Source organism: Callospermophilus lateralis, chromosome 8 (assembly GCF_048772815.1).
Source record: "Callospermophilus lateralis isolate mCalLat2 chromosome 8, mCalLat2.hap1, whole genome shotgun sequence".
Lineage (NCBI taxonomy): Eukaryota > Metazoa > Chordata > Mammalia > Rodentia > Sciuridae > Callospermophilus > Callospermophilus lateralis.
In genome coordinates this window covers 36,897,410-36,917,076 of record NC_135312.1, presented here as the reverse complement: position 1 = coordinate 36,917,076, position 19,667 = coordinate 36,897,410, and the positions used below count along the sequence as shown (strand labels likewise).

General features: G+C 39.5%; 1 protein-coding gene across 2 annotated transcripts in view; it reads right to left on the bottom strand.

The window, feature by feature from the left end:
- Nucleotides 1-705: 705 nt before the first annotated feature.
- Nucleotides 706-19,667, bottom strand: part of Gabrb1 (gamma-aminobutyric acid type A receptor subunit beta1) — a 374,830-nt gene continuing 355,868 nt past the window's right edge. For both annotated transcript variants that reach the window (XM_076864701.2, XM_076864702.2), the window contains exon 9: nt 706-1,050. In XM_076864701.2, the coding sequence (XP_076720816.1) occupies nt 706-1,050 (345 nt within the window). The remainder of the gene's footprint in view (nt 1,051-19,667) is intronic.

Here is a 19,667-nt window from a genome sequence, read left to right as displayed (position 1 = left end):
TAAGGATACCCAGCCTAATGGTGAGTGAAGATGGAAGGTTGAGTTGGCCCAACCTTGACCGGCACTTTTCAGTCCCTCCCTCCTGTTCCACAGAGCTCAGAAGCCCTTTTACAAGGGACTTGGGGATACTTAAGAGTCCAGGGGGAACCTTCCTCTCTTTTCTAGATTCTTCCCTTGTCACTTTTTTTTCCCCCTCCGTTTTCCTGGAAATCTGTAACTTGTCAATGGCTTTGTTATTTTTCTTCTGAGATCCTGGAAATTGTTGTGTTGACTTTTTTTTTTTTCTTTTTCTTTTTCTTTTTTTTTTTGGCAGCATGAGAATGTTACAGTTTACCAGGAAGCAGTGCAGGTGAACAGCGAGGTTCTTTTATATATATATATATATATATAAATTCAGGGCAACTAGGAAAGACTGCTAAAGATGTTCCTAACTTCCTAAAACTCCTCTCTTGTGTGTTTTGTTTGTAAACATGGCAATTAATAGAGCTCTTAAAGAGCTGATAACCTGGACCACAGTAGACTGGAAAAAAATACTTTTTTTTTTTTTGGAAGTAAACATGGTGCAGTAATAAAATCGATATGCAAGACCTAAAACCCGTTGGATGGCTGAATCTCTTACCTCAAAAACCACAGCAGTATCGCTGTTGGGGACCTGTGGGGTTAAAAAACAAGAAAGTAGTCTAAATTGAACCATTAGGACAGATCTTAGTGTACATAGTAAAGCCAATAAACGACGTTAAAAAGGGAAAAGGTGATGGGGAAAAACATTCGGGACCACTTGTCTATGGAGTTCACGTCAGTCAAGTCGGGGATTTTGACTTTGAGCTGCGAGGCGCGCCGGCGGATGCGCCCCTTGCTGGGCACCCCGTGCCGGTCCAGGGCGCGCCCGTAGCCCTCACGGCTGCTCAGCGGCTTGCGGTACTGGATGCTGGCGCTGCCGTAGGAGTACATGGTGGTGTTGGGGTCGCTCACGCCAGTGAGCACCTCTGAGCCGCTGGTCTCGTTCCTGATTTCCAGGGTGCTGAGGAGAATGTTCCCATGGGCGTCGACCTGATGGCAGAAACGACAGGCTCAGACACAACTGCTGGATCATTGGCTTGTTGTCATCAGCCTGTCACTGAGGACACCTATGAGGTTCATTAAGCATTCTTGATAGCCATCTGACTCTGCGTGCCTCCTGGATGTGGAGATTATCTGATCATCCATCTATCTCTCATGTGTCTGTCCAGCCATGCATCTGTCAATCTATCATCTATCTTTATTTATCAATCACCTATTTTGGTAGCTATCTCACCATTTATTTAGTCATCATATATCTCCACTCCCCAAACCATTAGTGTGCTTATTTGCATATTTAGTGTGCGCCTATCATTTTTTCTAGTTGTAAAACATTTAAAGCTAGCAACAAAAAGTGAAAATCCAGACAGTACCTTTATAGTCAGTCACTAATATTTTGCTAGCCTTAATCGTTTCATGTTTATCCACGTGTTTTGCTATTGTCAGTTAATATATCCTGATCATCTTTCCATGTTATCAGATACTCTGTGGCATCAATTATTAATAACTTACTTGGATAAGCCATAATTCATTTATTGTTAGATGTTAAAATTGGTTTTACTTTTATAGTTTTATGAACAAACCTGGAAGGAACATCTTTTAAATTGTTGTGCATGTCTGTAATTATTTCCTCAGGCTAACTTGCCAGAAATGGGAATTAATGGGTTAAAGCATGTGTCTCGTTATACTTTAACTTAGTTCCTTTACCATTGTTTACTGTTGCTTCTTGCCATTTCAGTGATACCTATCCCAGCTTCCTTTTGCTATGCTTACACAAATATTCTCTTGGAACTTCAGAATATGTGAACACATTTTGGTCTACACATTACACATATAAGATATGTGGACACATTTTGGTCAAGCCAGTATATTTTGCAAATTGATTTACAGGGAGGTGCATGGCTCACTTATGCATGTGAATTTGAAGTACTTTCATGGGCAAGATAAGTAGCGTTGTTTAAAGCTAGTGTTAATAGCACTATGCCTGACTTACAATAAATGCTTTCAAGTGAGATTAATTTTCAATAAACACTTGTTGAAAACATGGATACGGGTAGGGAGGCAAAAAGAGCCTGGTAAAGAAGAGGGAAAAGACACACAAGAGTGAAAAGATGGTACAAGATGCTGGTATTCATGATGTAATTTGAGTGTCCACCATGTGCCTTGCCAACTGCTAGATGCTTTAAATGTATTGTTTGTGCTTCATACCATCCTTTTAATGTTATTTTTTTTAAAATAGGTCATTCCATCCCCATTTTATAGATAAGGGAACAGAGAACTAGAACAGTTAACAAACTGGCTCAGGTTTACCCTGCTAGTAAGTGCCAGATCTGAATCTGATTCGGAGCTCATGTGCTTTCTATTGAGGAAGGATTCCTTCAGAATCCTTGGCTTCTGTCACTTCCCACAGTTAATGACTCAGTTGATAACTTTAAGCCTTGAGTTGGTTGTAGAGAAATGGTGACTGGTTTAGCTCTGTATCTCTCTCCATTTTTGTCTGTTTGCATTTCTCTCTAGTCTAACTGGACTATTCACTATGCCTTACCCTGCTCGTCTATTGACTTCTTATTTAGGGAGTTAGTATTTTTTGTTAATATCTACTACTTATTAATCATACTGTGTAATTATATATCTTGGTTATTTCTCATAACTGCACTATGAAATATATTATCATAGTTCAGCAGATAGGTAAACTTAGGCTCACAGAGGTTAAGTAAATTGCCTAGCAGTAAACAAATAAGCACTCAATTTGGGATTAAAGTATGTTTTTTTTTTTTTGTACCAAGTATAGTTTTCTCTCTTCTTTACAGGTTAATCAAATCAAACTGTTTTATTCAGGATTCAATTTAAATCCTATTTTCTCTGTGTACCTTTATACCTTTCCTGATAATAATCTCAACAACTTTCTCCAAACATCTAATGGGTGCTTACCATTGTGCTAGATACATTATTATTAGTCAAACATACACGTTGAGCAAAATAGCATCCTTACCATTAAAAATAATCTTAGTTCTGACTTTAAGAGCAGAATTTACTCAGATACCAAGAAGCTTGAATGAGTAGAAGCAGATGAATATAAATAATTGAAACTAGAGAGTGATGAGGATTATGGTGGGGTAAGTCTCTTAAGACACCACAAGTCAAATCCAGCTGATAGCTGTGGACAGATGTTCTCCTTTGCTAGACGACCTGAACACCTAGATTTTTATTTGAAGTCTTTAGAGAAAGTTTGCTCAAAATTATAAAAATGCTCTTCAGGCCAAACAAAACACATCTTTCATATTTGGCATTCAAATAGCCAATTAGAGACCTCTGTTTTTTTTTCCATTTATTTATCCCTTAGCATATATCACTATGTAATGATATTTTTAGGTTTAGGTCCTCCTTTCCCATCCAGAGGTATAAAAGTGTTGGAGGATAGATGAGGGCCTGAATTAGGGCAGTGCATTAGAAAGGAATGGAAGAACTATATTAAAAAAAGGACCTTTGAAAAACAATTAAAATAAACATAGAATTAACCTGATTTATAGGAGGGAGAAGGAAAGGTGGTTCAGAAATTTTCAGCTTGTTGGGCTGAGAAGATTATATTGTCATAGCAGAAATGGAGACTTCAGTATGTGGAGCATCAGAGGGTTTAAAAAAAAAAGTTTGCTGTTTGTTGAATTTGTGACATACTTGGGCATCTTGGAGGTGAGGGTGGCCAGTAGTGTATATATGTGGTGATGCCTGGAATAATGTTAGAACTGAAACTATTTAAGAGGTGGGAAGTAGATATGGAATTAGTGAAAGAGACACTGAAAAACCAGAGAGAGGAAAATAATAAAAGAATGGAGAGTAGCCAGAAGGAAAGAATAGACAGCAGTGTTCAGAGAGAACAGGAGGAAATAACTTGTAGAAAATGCTCATAGATTATTGATAAGCCTATTTTTGAGTTTAGAATAAAGGCTAGAGAAAAACCTAGATGGCAAGGGGTGAAGGACTGAACTGGTGGCTAGGAAGTGCATGCAGGCAGTTTGTATGGACTGCCCTTTATAAGTTTGTAGTTCAAAGCAAGAAATAAAACAGTTGCACATTTCAGGATAGAATGTGTTTTAGTCAACTTTTCTGCTGTGGTAACCAAATGACCTGACAAGAATAATTTTCAAAGAGGAAAAGTTTATTTGGCACTCACAATTTCAGAGATCTTAGCCAAAGATGGCCAATTCCATTGCTCTGTGCCAAAGGTGAGGCAGACCATCATGGCAAAAGGGTGTGGCAGAGGAAAGCAGTTCAGGCCATTGCATCAGGAAGCAGAGAGAGACTCCTCTCATCATGGACAAAATACCCCAAAGACATGCCCCAGAAACCCACCTCCTTCAGCCACACCCTGCCTGCTTACAGTTACCACCCAGTTAATCCCTATCAGTCAATTAATGCACTGATTAGTTTAAGGCTCTCATAGCCCAGTCACTTCACCATTAAACTTTCTTGCACTGTTTCACACAAGAGCTTTTGTTGGACACTTCATATCTAATCCATAACAGGGTGTCAAATGAAACTTGAACCCAGTTGATAGGGGAAATAAGGGTTGATAAAGGCGTATTTGTGGGAGTGAATGAAGCAGTCAAGTATATGGAAGTGTACAGGAATGCCTTCAAATTGGAAACGTGGTGATCCAGGAGGTACTACGTTTCCAAGTGATGGGGACATCCAATATGAAAGTGTGCTGATGTTTCCTTGAGGGTTGAGGCTGGGAGACAGGGAATGTCACTGGGGATGATAAGCTGGGTGCAGCCCATGGCCTGTCACGTGTGTTCAAACACACACCACACAGCTCAAGCCTGTGATCCAAAGGTCAGGTGTATGAAAGTGAATGTTTCTAAGGATGATAGGGGCTGAAGTCACAAGGAGCAAAATGCTGAATTCACTGAAGCAGGGAGAAGTACTCCAGAAGATGAAGAGTAGATCACATGGTTTTCCTAGGTGCTGTAGAGAAGTCAAGAAAAACATACATCATTTTTTTTTTTTTTTTTTAGATAAGCAAAATGTGTGTGCTTATTTCCATTCAAGAGAAGAGCAGGTTTTTAGCATGATTTATCTGCTACCTTGTTAGCTTATCCTGGTTTGCTTAAATGCCCACGAAGAGGAAGTTTTAGATGATAGGAGGAGACTCCCAGATGCTGCTCTTTGGCTCTGGTTTACGTTGAGGAGAGGGTGCAGGTCAGCACAGCCAGATCCATGGCCTGTGGACGGCCACCTGCCGGTGTCTTTGAGGGGAGTGGGACTAAGTGGGGGTTATCAAGTGAATGCTTTCTCTGTAATTCCTGCAATAGGTTTGTGTTTTTCCGTAAGAATAATAGTTTTCTATGGAAAGATTTTCTTCAAAATGTCCAAGGAAGCATATTATCACACCATTACTATGATAAGTGCCTTGGTATCATGGCTCAAGGAAGTGACTGAGGAGAAAATAGCCCCCAACCAGGAGGTTATGTGCAGCTCACCCTGGGTATGACTCAAAGCCACAACCAAGGCACTCTTAGAAAATGTCCGCTTGTAGTTTACAGTTTTATCCACCAAAATAGCAGCCAGGGCCAAAGGGTTTCATCCGGCCACACGCACAGAGCCAATGTAGAGAGAGAGGCATACCTCGCCCTCGTATTGGTAATATGGAATCTGACCAGTGTGCACACCCTGCATGTAGGACAAGGGCATGCAGAAACCCATGGGCCAGGAGAGATTTCAGATGACCTCAGTGGCTGACAGTCACTAGTCAGAGAGGTCCACATGTGGCCCAGGAATTGAATTAGCGAACACTTTGGGCATTCACGCCTGGAATGAGTCACCCAGATACAGGCTTTGGGGTTTCATTGCTGGACATCACTCCAGAATCACTCCTTAAAGGGAGAACTTTTAACTATTTTATCAGCAAGCTTTTCAGTTGAGTACATTCTGGAACATCACAGCAGTTTTAAATATATTTACATTAGATATTAATTTTTCCCAAGTTAAAGCACACTAGTGATTCAGGGAAATATTTTAGGCAATATAGTTTTAAGACCTATTCTTTGCTTCTTTTGTATTTTCATTGGATTATATAAGACCCACATTTTGCCTTTCTGTGTCCACTATTTCTTGAGTGACGGCCTACAAGGCGTCCTCTCTGTGTTCAATCTCCTAGAGCAGCTGCCACAAGCCAGAATGGGGCTCCTAAGGGGCCTCCTTGTAGCGCTGCGCTGGGTGGAGCTGCAGTACAGATTTAACCACATGATGGCCCACAACCTGCCGGTGTGCATCACTCCCAGTCTGCTGTGCAGCTCAGGTCTGGAGCACCAAGTCACCAAGAAGAGAATGCATGCACTTGCTCTTATGCCTAGGGAGTGGGGTCCTTTGGAACATGAAACTCAGTACAACTCTAAGACCCAGTTTGTTTCAGTACACACGTGAATTCAATCCTTCAGGTGGCAGGGCCATTTGTCCTGTCCTGGTGGGATTTAGGAAGGTAGGCTGTTGCAGGGAAATCCCTCCTCTACCACTCAGAAGACAGAAGCCATCTTGGCTCAGTCCCGGAAAGGAAGGCAGGGAGGTGACAGGAGAAAGCATGGGCTTGGGTGTCTACAAGTTGAGGTTCTACTCTGGCCTCAGGATGGGGGGATGTGCAGCTCTGGCAAGGTCTCCTCATCTGAAGCATGGCTGTGGTGGTGTGCCCAGGCCTAGTGGTCACTGCTGATACTTGCTGGTTAGCTTGGCAGGCGCATCCTGCCTCCATGCACTTTGGCTTTTCTCTACCAGTTGCAGTTCCTTCAGAGAAGTGCTTGGTCACCATCATGGTAACAAAATACCTGAGATCAATAACTTATAAAGAGAAAGGGGTTACTTGGGCTTACACTTTTGGAGATTCCAGCCTGTGACTGACTGGCCCTCTTGCTTCTGAGCCTGTGTCAGCTGTGGCTGTTGGAGCGCATGAAGGCAAAACAGCTCAAGGTGGGCCAGGAAGCAGAGGGAGAAAGGACTGGGTCCCCCATCACTGCAAGGACACATTCCAGTGGCCTGGGGCTTCCCAACAGGCCCACTTCTTAAGGTCATTTCTCAATAGCGCCACCCCGGGGACCAAGCCTTCAGCACACAGTCTCTGGGGTCTGGCAACACCTGAACGACAGCATGCCACCTTCGCTCCTGCTGTGCGGTCCTTAACCGGGCAGTGCTCAACCTGTTTCTTCATCTCTAAAGCAGGCATAAGATGGCATCCGATCTTAGGGTTGCTATAAGGACTTCAAGCTGTTCCACTACACTGTTGAGGTGCTTTATAAGCTCAGGGTCAGTAGTTACCAGCAAGGTGAATCTATACTTCTGCACTTGAGTGAAGGTTTCCATATTGGCACAGAATACTGTTGATGCCAAATGAGAAGAATTTGTCCACTATCTCTGTGCTCCCGCGCAGAGTGATTCCCTAGACCCGGGACAGCTGTTGGACCTTGACCGTTGGAGAAGCCGGGACGAAGATGAGCGCTAACCATTGTGGCTTGGGTAATGACCGCAGGTCGCCTTCACGCTCAGCGCAAGCGCAAACGCCCAGGCCCCGCCCACGCCACCAGCCTAGATCATGGGTATTTGTCCTTCGGAGATAAACTCTTTTGGAGATACATGACTAATGTATGATATTTGGACTGACAATAAAGTGTTTTTAACCTTATGCTAAATGGTATAATATAGATCATGGTTAGGGTTTCCTAAAATTTATAAGTCATTGGCGACCACAGAGGCTTCATGGAGCATGGCTTTAGTTCAAGGATGGGGATAGAACAGTGGATTGGGAGCTGAAAGCTGTGTTCTCATCCTGATTTTGTTACTAACTGCTGAGAAATGACCTTGGATAAATCTGGGTCTTGGTATCCTCATGTATAAATAGAAGGTGTTTCCTACGTCATTTCAAGGATTTGTTTCCATCTTTGGCAGACTTTGATTATGGAGAGCATTCCAGGAAGAAGAATACAGCATTCTTAAAAACAAAGCAAAACTTATGAAGCTAAATCCTTTGATCTGTATTTTAGCATTATTATGAATGTCTCTAAAAAAGCAAGTTGCTAAAATTTAGAATTGGTCAGTGATATATGCAGATGCTTCTCATTAAACAGAAGTCATGGCAAACAGGGTACATTAAGATATTGTAGGTAACTTTTATTTAGGTGCACATTCAAATGTACCTAAAGATTACGAGATTTATTGGTTTGTGCAAATCCCTCAAAGTATTCTCCAGCATTGAGCTAGAAATCAAAACTTTAAGTGATGTGACATATAATGAATACAGTTTGGCAACTACATATAAAAGCTAATTTCATTGCTTTATAGATAAATCAAAATTACCATGTTCCTTTTAGGGAAAATTTAAGAAGAGCCATGTAACTTTTTTTTTTTTTTTTAATGTGTTTCTCTTATGAGGTCTGAGATTTCAACTCTACTCTCCAACTTCTAGCTTCTGGTAAGGTGTATGCATGGTAGCTTGGCCATAACACTGTAGACATCAGCAAGTTTCTAGTTGTTTCTACATTAACCTTTGACCTATGGACAAGAGTGATTTTCTCCTCATCTTAACCATATAAGGACATCCAAGGTATTTTTATATCTACAATTGATATAGCTTTCCCAAACTATTATCTTCGAGGAAAATGGCTATTGTTTTTCTCACATCTCCAGGAGAAGCAAACAACCATGTTGTAGCTCACTGCATCTACAGTTATCGAATGCCACCTAGCTAACAAGGAAGAATCATCTGAGTTGGGCATGATCCCGACAATGAAGACTTTTTAAACCTTGAGGAAGAAGGAATTGAAGCATTTGAAAATGTTAATACACTGTTTTTTAGGGCAGGTATAAATGTTAGATTTTCTTAGGCATTGATAATGTTGAAATAACTATTAAGTGGGATAATCAGACCCCACTTCTCATGACTCTTCAAGAAAGGGATTTCTGACTCCAATTTCCAGGAGAAAAGTGAAGGCAAGATCACATCCCACTTCATTTCTCCTCTCCCTTCCCTGCTCTTCACTGATCTGTCTGATGGGCACTTTTGGAATAAGAAGGCATGCATGCCTGGCTTTGCGTTTCCTGGATTATTATCTCATTTGGCATCTGCACGTGGAACCCTGCTGCACTTGTCAGTAAGGACTGAAGTTGTCCTTTGGTAATGTAAGTCTGTTTAATATTGGAAGAAATGACTGCATATATTAATTATACCCCTCAAATCAACAAGCTGATTCCTTTTATGATTAGAGTATCATTGAATCTAAATTTAGAGAAAATGATCATTAAGGCTTCAGGTGGAATAAAAAATAAACCCTCTCTCTTCCACTTCAGACATGATCCAAATGGATGTCTGAGATGATTAAAGGAGAGAAGCAGAGAATGTGGCTTTAGATCTGCAACCCCAAGGACTTGCTAACACTCCACACTATTCCAGCCCTTATTAGACAGGCAAGAGGTAATTTTAGGTGGAACATAGATAAACATTTAAAATGTTATTAGTTCGTTCATTTACTCTCTAATTTATTCAGTACTGTTTATAGAGTGCCTACCCTGCCTCGGGCGGGCAAAGTTCCAGACACTGATGAGAAAACCAGCCCCTCCATATGCAATGGAATGTTATGTCGCTCATTTTAGAAATTCAGAGATCTTAACAAATAACACTCCAAGGTTGTATTTGCCTGTACAAATGTGAGACTTCCTCCCTCCTCACATTTATTATAAATGTTTTACTGTACACATACTGTGACTTCTTTCAAATGCAGGTTATCAGTGCTCCTTCCAAGAGTGCTTTTGAAGTTTGCTTCCTGTGACCATGAGGTCCACTTTCAGACCTACTGAGCCTTTTCTTATCTTCTTTTAGAAGGTCATGATACCTGGACTTGGGCCTGACTGACCCCAGGCAAATCTTGGAGGGGCTCATGTGTAAAGGAGACCTGAGATTTTGCTATATAAAGACGTGTGACAGGAAGGGATAACTAGCTTCTTCTCTCCTTCCTTATTAAACTGGCATATTGTAGCACAGTGCTTATCAACGACAGTGATCACCAGGCACAGTGTTGCATGCTTATAATCCCAGCAACTTGAGAGGCAGAGGTAGAAAGATCACAAGTTCAAATCCAACCTGGGCAACTTAGTAAGATTATCTCAAAATAGAAAATAAAAAGTACTGGAGATGTAGCTCAGTGGTAGAGTGCCTGGGTTCAATCTCCTGTACTACAAAAAGCAAACACAATCCCATAATATCTGTTATTAAATTGTAAGTCTGAGGACACAATAATCCTGGGAAGGTAGTGGTAAACAAAGCAGATAATGTCACTGAACTCTTAGAACTTTCATTCTTAATTAGGACAACAATCAATATCTCCCTTCCTCACAAATTTGCTTGCTTAAAAAAAAAAGATCAGGTAGCATTATGAAAAAAACAAAACAAAACAAATATATATATATATAATTTCTCTTAATGTATTTAGAAAAATAGACCCATTACCCTAACTTGTTGATTTTGTACATTGTTTCCTTAACAATACACTGGTGCTCATATTTCATTATAACAAGTAACAAATTCAAAGTAATTCACATTTTCTTATATTCTCCTGGAACTTACTATAGAATAGCCCATAAAATAACTTTGTATGGATATTTAAAAACACCTTAGTCTGGAAAAGGCCAGAGCAGAATTGATCTCTTTCCCTGTCCAATGTGTTTTTTTTCTCTGGATGTCCCATTAGAATGCTGCTCCAGGAGAGCAGGGACTTTGTCTTATTCAAGATGAGAAATGTGCATGGCATGTGGGAATAGCTGCTGGGAATGAATGAATGAATGAATAATAATACCAGTGGTAAAGGGCATAATTGTTAATTTTATATGTCAACGTTGCTAGGCTCTGGTCTCTAGTTGATTGGTCAAACACTACTCTTGATGTTGCTCTGAGATGTTTTGTAGATGTGACTGACATTATCATCAGTTCTTTTAAGTAAAAAAGATTATACTTGATGATGTAAGTGGGCCTCATGCAAATAGTTGACAGCCTGAAGAGCAAAAAACATGGTTCCTGGGGAAGAAGAAATTCTGTTTCAAAACTATAATGGAGAAATCCACTGAGGTTCCAGCATGACCTGCAGATTTTGGACTCAGGATTGCAAGGTTAACTCTCAGCTGAGTTTCTAGCCTGCTGCCTGCCCTACAGACTTTGAACTCACCAGCTCTAAAAATTGCATGAGATGATTCCTTAAAATAAATCTCTTTTTATAGTCATCTTGGTTCTATTTCTATTGGCTCTATTTCTCTTGGCTCTATTTCTCTGGAGAATCCTTACTGGTAAAAAGGATATGACAAAAATCATGAGGGTGATTCTCAAATGATTAAAGACACTGAGGGGGGAGGAGCTGTTTTTTTTTTTTCCTCTCAACAGAAACCCCAAGCAAATGTATAAATTTATTTATTTATTTTTTTAGTTTGCATTCTGCCTTTCTCCTACCCTTTCATTTCACTCCCAAGCTTTTTCTCTTTGCCCCCAACATCCACAAAGATTGCCTTAGGTTGTGAATAACATAGCCACTCACTGAATTTGACTGTTCTGGATATTTTTAATATATAAATATAGCAGAACTTACTTCAGTGTAATCAAAATAAAATACAGTCTTGTTTTCAGTGACAGTTTTAAAGCCCTATTGAGGAATATCTCCAGGCTTAATCTACTTTGCAAACAGAAGTTATTTCTTTCTTGCTAGCCAACTCAAATGGATTTATATTTGCTGAGTGATTTTGAAGTACAGAGCAGGAATCCAAGTGAAGTGGCTGCCTGCAGAATGAGCTGATTCACGGTCCTCAAGAAGCCTACAATCTTCTTAATGAAACTGCACAGTGCAAAAGCCTCCCTTCCCTTGAAGACTGCAGAGAGCCTTAATGGCCACAGCCTACATCTTCCCCGCCCTCTCATACAGAACCGTATTCATGCTATTGCTGTCAATCATTTGTTCTCATCATGGCTACCCAATCCTGATCTTTTGGCCTGGAATTCCTGAAAACTTTTTTTGGTCATGGTGGGGAAGGTAAGGGGGACATTGAAAGGCTCTGCTCATGAACTACACATCTGTTTGCATGTCCTTACAACTAAAGAATGAATGGTTAAGTCTAAACAGGCATAAACCTAAACAACTGCACATTCTTTTCTTGATAGAGATAAAATGAAGCAACAGTGATTTTCTAGAACATTACTCAGGTAGATAAAATTCTAGATTCCTTTCTTTTCTGCATTTCTCCCATTCTCTGTAGTTAGCAAGTCCAAATATTTCCATTTTGAAATATATCCTGATTCTGCCTACTTCTCTCAATCTTCACCTCTTGCTTTGTAATTGATCTTCCTCATTCCAGGAATGCAGCAGCCCTGTGGTCTTTTCTATGCAAAGCAGCTTTAGTGATCTTTCAAAAATTCAAAATATCTCCTCTGCTAAAAGCTTCTGGTACTCCCTAAGTCATAGAATGAAATTCAAAATTTTCACCCTAATCTACAAACAGCATATTAATTTGGAAAGAACATTCTAGAAGAAAGTCTGGGAAGGTGAAAATGTGAAAATGCTCTGAGGACTTAGGAGCATGAAGTGACAGTTCAAAAAACAAATAGACAACAAAGACAACCCACTGTGGTCAGAGCAGAGCATTCAGTGGTTATCTCTGCCTCATCCCCTAGAGCTTTCTGCCATCATCCCTTTCTTTCATGTAATTAGGGCACATTTGTCAGTTACCTTAATTGGGATATAAGCCCCAGGAGGACAGGTGCCTTTTTGTTGTCCTTCCAGACCTGATCCTGAAGGGCTAAGTAAATGTCTGCAGAGTAGGGAACTCTGAAACCCAAACTGCAGTCATCTTTCCGAGCTGTATGAGTTTCAATGGCCAAGAATGCCTGGTGGTTAGGATTTCTGGGATCTCTAGGGTAGTGGTTTTGGGACATTAGTGTGCATGTCAAAAATAATCAATTGTTACAAATACAGGTATGAGTTAATTTCATTCTAGATTAAGGTTCTCCCAGTCTGCATTTTACATAAGCATCCCAAGAATTTGGGTTGGTTGTGGTGATGCCTATTGGTTTGATCTATCTGATTCCTTTCTACATTCCTTTGATAACACTCCCTTGATGTTTTTGGTACTTGTAGTTGAAGTATCCTGATTATATCTTCTAGGCTCCAGGGCATGCAATGTGGTCCAAACCTAAGAATTTAGTGTTTTCCATCTGTTTTGGTCAGTTTTTTTTTTTTTGCTGTTGTGACTAAAAGACCTGACAAGAACAATTAGAGGAGGAAAAGTTTATTTGGAGGCACATGGTTTCAGAAGTCTCAGTCCACAGATGGCCGACTCCATTCCTCAGAGCTGGGAATGATGCAGAACATGATGGCAGGAGTGTGTGGCAGAGGAAGTCAACTGGGAGCACGGTGCTAGGAAGCAAAGAGAGCGAGCCCTGCTCAATAAAGGATGAAGTAAATACCCCAAAGGCACACCCTAGGGACCCATCTCCTCTAGCTACTACCTGCCTTCTACTGTTAACATCCAGTTAATCCCTATCATGGAATTATAACCCTCTCATAACCCAATCATTTCACCTCTAACCTTCTTGCACTGATTCACATATGAACTTTTTGAGCTTTGCATCTAAACCATAACACTGTCTTCCTAGTAGAGAGAATTGACTTCTGTATGAGAGAGAATATGACCCAAGTTTGTACAAAAAAAAAAAAAAAGATTTAATTCTAGGACTTTTTGTTGTTTTGGGAACTATAAGAAAAGCACTTTTGTTTTAGATTATAGAGTTTGACACTATGAAATTAAAGTTTTGGGGTCAACATGAAGAGTCTACTGAAAGTAGACAATATAAAGCAAAGCATAACTCAGAGATGAAGAGGGCTCCTTTGTGATGACATGTTTGAGCAATGGAATATAGATAGAACCATGCCTGGACCTTCAGTTGTGTGAGCTGGAGTAAATCAAACCCCCACTTTTTTTTCAAAGCTAGTTAAATAAGTTAAATTTCTTTCTAATTTATGAAAAGAATCTTAGCTATTTGAATACAGAAAAAAAATAAATAATGAGAAAATAAATAATGGGAGAGAAAAGAAGAGGGTAAAGGAAGAAATTCTTGGAAAGAAAAATTAAACTGCTGAAGACTCTGGAGATAGGTAGGAGAAACTAAGCCTAGCGAATAGAAAAAAGTGAACCAAGCCAAATTTGGGCATGGGTTTGAATGTTAAAGAATTTATGAATTATCAGTACAGAGTTTCAGTAAAAATTCTGGGTTTCTCCAGAATTCAAGATGCTAAGTCAGAAGGGTCAAAGCTTCCTCAAAGGAAGGATAAATCTGATGCAGTGGTTGCATGCCAGCAACCTGGAGGGCTAAGACAGGTGGATCATAAGTTCAAAGCCAGCCTCTGCAACTTGCAACTTGGTGAGGCCCTAAGCAACTTAGCAAGACCCTGTTCCTAAATAAAATATAAAAAAGGGCTGTGGACAGTATGGAGAATCCTTGGGAAACTGGAAATAGAACCACCATTTGACTTATTTTTAATATATAGACCCACTCCTTGGTCTATACCTAAAGGATTTTAAAACAGCATACTACAGGGACATAGCCACATCAATGTTTATAGCAGCACAATTTACAATAGCTAAACTGTGGAACCAACCTAAGATGCTCTTCAGTAGATGAATGGATAAAGAAAATATGATGTGTGTGTACACACACACACACACACACACATACACACACACATACTGAAATATTATTCAGCATTAAAAGAGAATAAAATAATGGGATTTGCAGGTAAATGAATGGAGTTGGAGAATATAATGCTAAGTGAATTTAGCAATCCCCAAAATCCAAATGCTGAATTTTTTCTCTGATTTAAGATTGCTGATTCATAATGTGGTAGTGGGGGACATGGGAGGATTAGATGAACTCCAGATAGGGCAAAGGGGAAAAGGAGTGGGAGGGAAAGGAAGGGGGCATGGGGAAAGACGGTGGAATAAAATGGACATCATTACCCTAAGTACATGTATGAAGACACAAATGGTGTGACTCTACTTTGTGTACAACCAGAGACATAGAAAATTGTGCTCTATACATGTAATATGAATTGTAATGTATTCTGCTGTCATATGTAACAAATTAAAATTAAAAAAAAATTTAAAAAAGACTGTGGAGGTGGTTTAGTGGTTAAGCGCTTCTGAGTTCAATCTTTGGCCCCTCCCCACCCCCCCAAAAAAGATTAAGTGTTCCAGCTGGCCTTAGGGCAAGGCAGTGAGGTGGGGTGTGGTCCAGGATCAAAGGCTAGTATGTCCAAAGCTGTTTCAGGTTAGATTCAGCCATTCACCTTTTAATTCCCAACTTCACACGTGTTTGTATCCTAGAATTCATCACAATATACAGATGACTTACATTTAGAAAGTTGTCTGAGAGTGTTTGGATGAGTCACTACAGAGAAGAGGAGTGGGACAGAAGAGGCCAGATCAACCTATGGCCAATATTGGTGTAACTTACACCAGTATCCGACTCTGAAAGGAAGAATTTTATTTCTTGACTGTTCGGATTGCAAATACACATTCAATATGAATCCCTGACAGATTGCCCAGTGGCTTCAATGACACGAGAGGTCTCTAGTCACAGACCACCCATGCATCCATTTTACCCTTTTCATTTATTTTCAGAAAGCAGGCACTGTGACCAGTATATACAACTAAAAAAAGTTCCAGGTTAGTATAAATGTCTCCCAGAGGTAGCTTACTTAAAATCTTGTTGTGCTGTGAAATCTATCTTTCAAAACTCTAAATACCATCTCTAGTTTCAAATGATGCCTGAGGGGTTCATGAATCTACAGTCTTGATCACCTTGGAGATTGAAACTCTCTTAATGTATGGATTCAGCATCTGCGCTCATATAAAAGATGGCTTCAGTGCAGCTGGTGGAGATATAAATCAATACAAGTCTGCACTTCTGAAGCTTTAGTGCAGACACCCCTGACCCGATGCCCAGCTGAGGCTATCAAAAGTAATGTGTAATAATGAACAATGCCACTCCAAGCTCCAGGATACCAAGGCAGGTGTGAGGGAACTCTCAAATTAAAACTGTCTGGGATTGCAACACATATGTCATTTAAATTGGACATTTTAGAAGCGTGTAAAAGGAAAGAGGAGGGTCATCCAACCCTTATATGAAAGGGGAAAAAAATCTAATATCTTTTAGGTTCGTATTTTACCATAGGATGGCATTTTCAAATGCCACACAGTTTGCATTGTTAATTTGACTGTTGAAGATAAGATACGGAACAGAAGTTTGTTATAGACATACTGTCCCTCTGAGCCCCTGGTTTTAGAAAAAGATAAAAGAAGTCAGGATCTGACAAACCTAAGTAGCTGAAGGGATGGTTACAAGTTGAATGGAACAGTAACAATCTATTTTTAGTCTATGTAAATATGGAGAATCTAATAAAGCCTTAGCCACAACACTCCTCTGACTATTATATGTCATATTATAGAGTTCTGATTCTGAAAGAGTAGCAGAGGTTGATATAAAGCATGCTTAAAAAAATTGAAAATCAAAGTGACAGGTGCAGTAAGATACTTTGGGGCAGAAGTTGAAGTGAACTCTAATCTCCTTTTCTCATTATGAACATACAATAATTTTATAAAACATTATGATGTAATACTCATTACCTTGTGCCATCTCTAAAATCTAATCTTCAGTGGAGGAGGCCTTTCATTCATTCATTCTTTTGACAGATACTTCTTTGGTATCTGCCCTGTTCTAGCCACTAAGAAAAGAACAGTAAGCACAATAGACAAGGGCCCTGGTGCATATCCAGTTTAATAAGAGAGGTGGATGTGAAGATAATTACACAAACATACATTCACTATTTTGAAAGTCCTACTATAGAAAGGATCCTATGGAAACAATGAACAGGGGTACCAAATACAAATGGAGAGTAGGGCTGTCAGTTAAGCCATCTCCAAAATAGCAGAATTCATAAGACTAGTAAAACAAATTCACAGAATTTCAATTTTGCAAATCTTTTCTTCTGTTGTATATAGTGTGGTATTAATCCATTTAAGGACATTTTCAATTCTGTGATTTTTTTATTGGTTCTTTTTCATAGTTTCAAACATTTTCTGAAGCCCCTCATCTTTTATACATGATAGTAATGTTTTCCTACTGATTTTATTTTAAACTTTTATATTGAAATTGTTTTTAGAAGTTTGCAAAGATAGCATGGGAAAGTCCTGTGTTAACTCAGTTTTTTCCCAGAGATGATATTTGATACAACTATTGTACAATACTTTTATAAAAACCAGGAAACTGTCATTGATATAAAATGTGAATAGTTCTATGAAATTTTATTTCATGCATAGATTTGTGTAACCACCACTGTAATCAAGATAGAGAATTATTCCACTATAGCAAAGAACTTTTTCATACTGTCTGTTTTAGTCAGATTTTTTTTTTGCTGCTGTGACTTAAAGACCCAACCAGAACAACTGCAGCGGGGGAAAAGTTTATTTGGGGGCTCACAGTTTCAGAGGTCTCAGTCTATAGCCAGCAAGCTTCATTCCTCAGGGGTCAAGGTGAGGCTGAACATGGGGGCAGAAGAGTGTGGCAAAGGGAAGTGGCTCACATGGTAATCAGGAAAGACAGAGAGAGAGAGAGAGAGAGAGAGAGAGAGAGAGAGAGAGAGAGAGACACTCCACTTTCCAGATACAAATATATATCCCAAAGCCACACCCCCACATCTTACCTCCCTTCAATTATCATCCAGTTGTCCTGTTAAGTGACTAATTAACTGATTGGGTTAAGCCTCTCACAACCAAATTCTTTCTCCTTTGAAGTTTTAGGGACACTTTTGGGGACACCTCACATTCAAACCATAACACAATCACACCCATCCATTCCTTTTCTATCTATCACTAACTACTGGCAACCACTAATTCTTTATCTCTGTAGATTGGTTATTTCAGGAATATTATATAAATGGAATCACATGGCACATAATTTTTTTAAAGATTGCTCCTGAGATCCATCCAACTTGTTGCATGCATCAATAATTTATTCCTTTTTATTGAGATAGTATTCTATGATATGAATGTACTGCCGATTGTTTCATCACTTACCTATTTCAGGATACTTTGGCTATTTCCAATTCTGGGCTATATCTTACAGACTGTAAATATATTAATTGTAGTTATTTTACAGTATCTATCTTTTAAGCCAGTACTGGAGGCTTCTGAAGGCATACTTCTATTGACTAAATATTTTCTCTTGGAATCTGATCACATTTTCCTGTTTCTTCTCATGTTAGTGATTTTTGATTATATAATGATGCACTGTAGAGACTGGGTTATGTTATCTTTGTGGAAGAATGTTGGACTTTATTTTGGTAGGCAACTCTATTCCCAACACATCACCTGGAATATGAAGAGCCTTGGTTTCCTGTGTGTTAGGATGGGTCTGTTTTCATCTTTCCCTTAATCCTAGGGATTACTTTATTACTTGATTCTCTTGATTTAGCCTTTACTCCTAAGATGTGATTATTTGGGGGTTTTAATGGACAGCCTAATGTGATTACCATGTCCCCAAAATAGGCAAGAATCAAACTCCAAATTTTGACTCTATATGGTAGATAGAAAACTAAAGTATCTTTTTTTTTTTTTTTTTTTTTTTTTTAATTTTCAGCCTCTAGCTGTCTTTCCCCTGGGTTTCTTGGCATTTTACCTGTACCTTTGTAAATCAAGAATGGAAGGGGAGTTTGTGTTCAGCTTTTGAATATCTGTTATGGCTCACTTTCTAAAAATGTCAAGAACCCTGTAGTATCAAATTTCATGCTTTGACTTCTCCAACAAATAAAACTGCAGTTTTCTGTTGAATTCCCTGGTCCCCCACCTCAGTCAGATTGGGGAGAAGCCTTAGAGGACAAACACAGATTATGGTTCATTCAGTAGAGTTAATCATATTTTGACTTTCTCATGTTTTTAAGCAGAATTTTAAAAAGTTTTTTTCTTGGTATTTATAGTTTTTATCTATAGGAAAGTTTGTCTGAACCAAACTATTCTGCCTTAACATGCTATGCTGTTTGCTTTGGTTTTGAATTTGGGTATTTTTGTCTGTTTCTGTGAGAAGCGTTTATGGAGTTCCTACTCTAGCTTTCCATGTTTTGGTTCTAGTCTATGGTTGTAACCACCGTGCATTATGGGCTCATCACTACTTAGTAGTGCAGGTGTATTGACTCTATTTCTCTCATTTATTTACCAAGCAGATCTGGCACCATTCTTTCACATACAATTTTATAGAAAGTTCCAGGCCTACATGTGTATTGGTTTAGATATGGTTTAAGCATGTCCCCCAGTGGTTCATGTGTTGGAGCTTGGTTCTTAGTGTGGCAATGTTGGAAGTTGGGACCTTTAAGAGGTGGGGCCTAGTGGGAGGTGGTTAGGTTATCTGAAGGTTCTGCCTTCAGAAGGGGCTGTGGGACTCCTGAATTGCTCTTTGATTTCCTGCTTTGCGATGTGATCACTTCCTCCTTCATGCATTTCTACCATCCATGATAGTGTTTGAGCTAGTGCTATGCTGTTTGGAC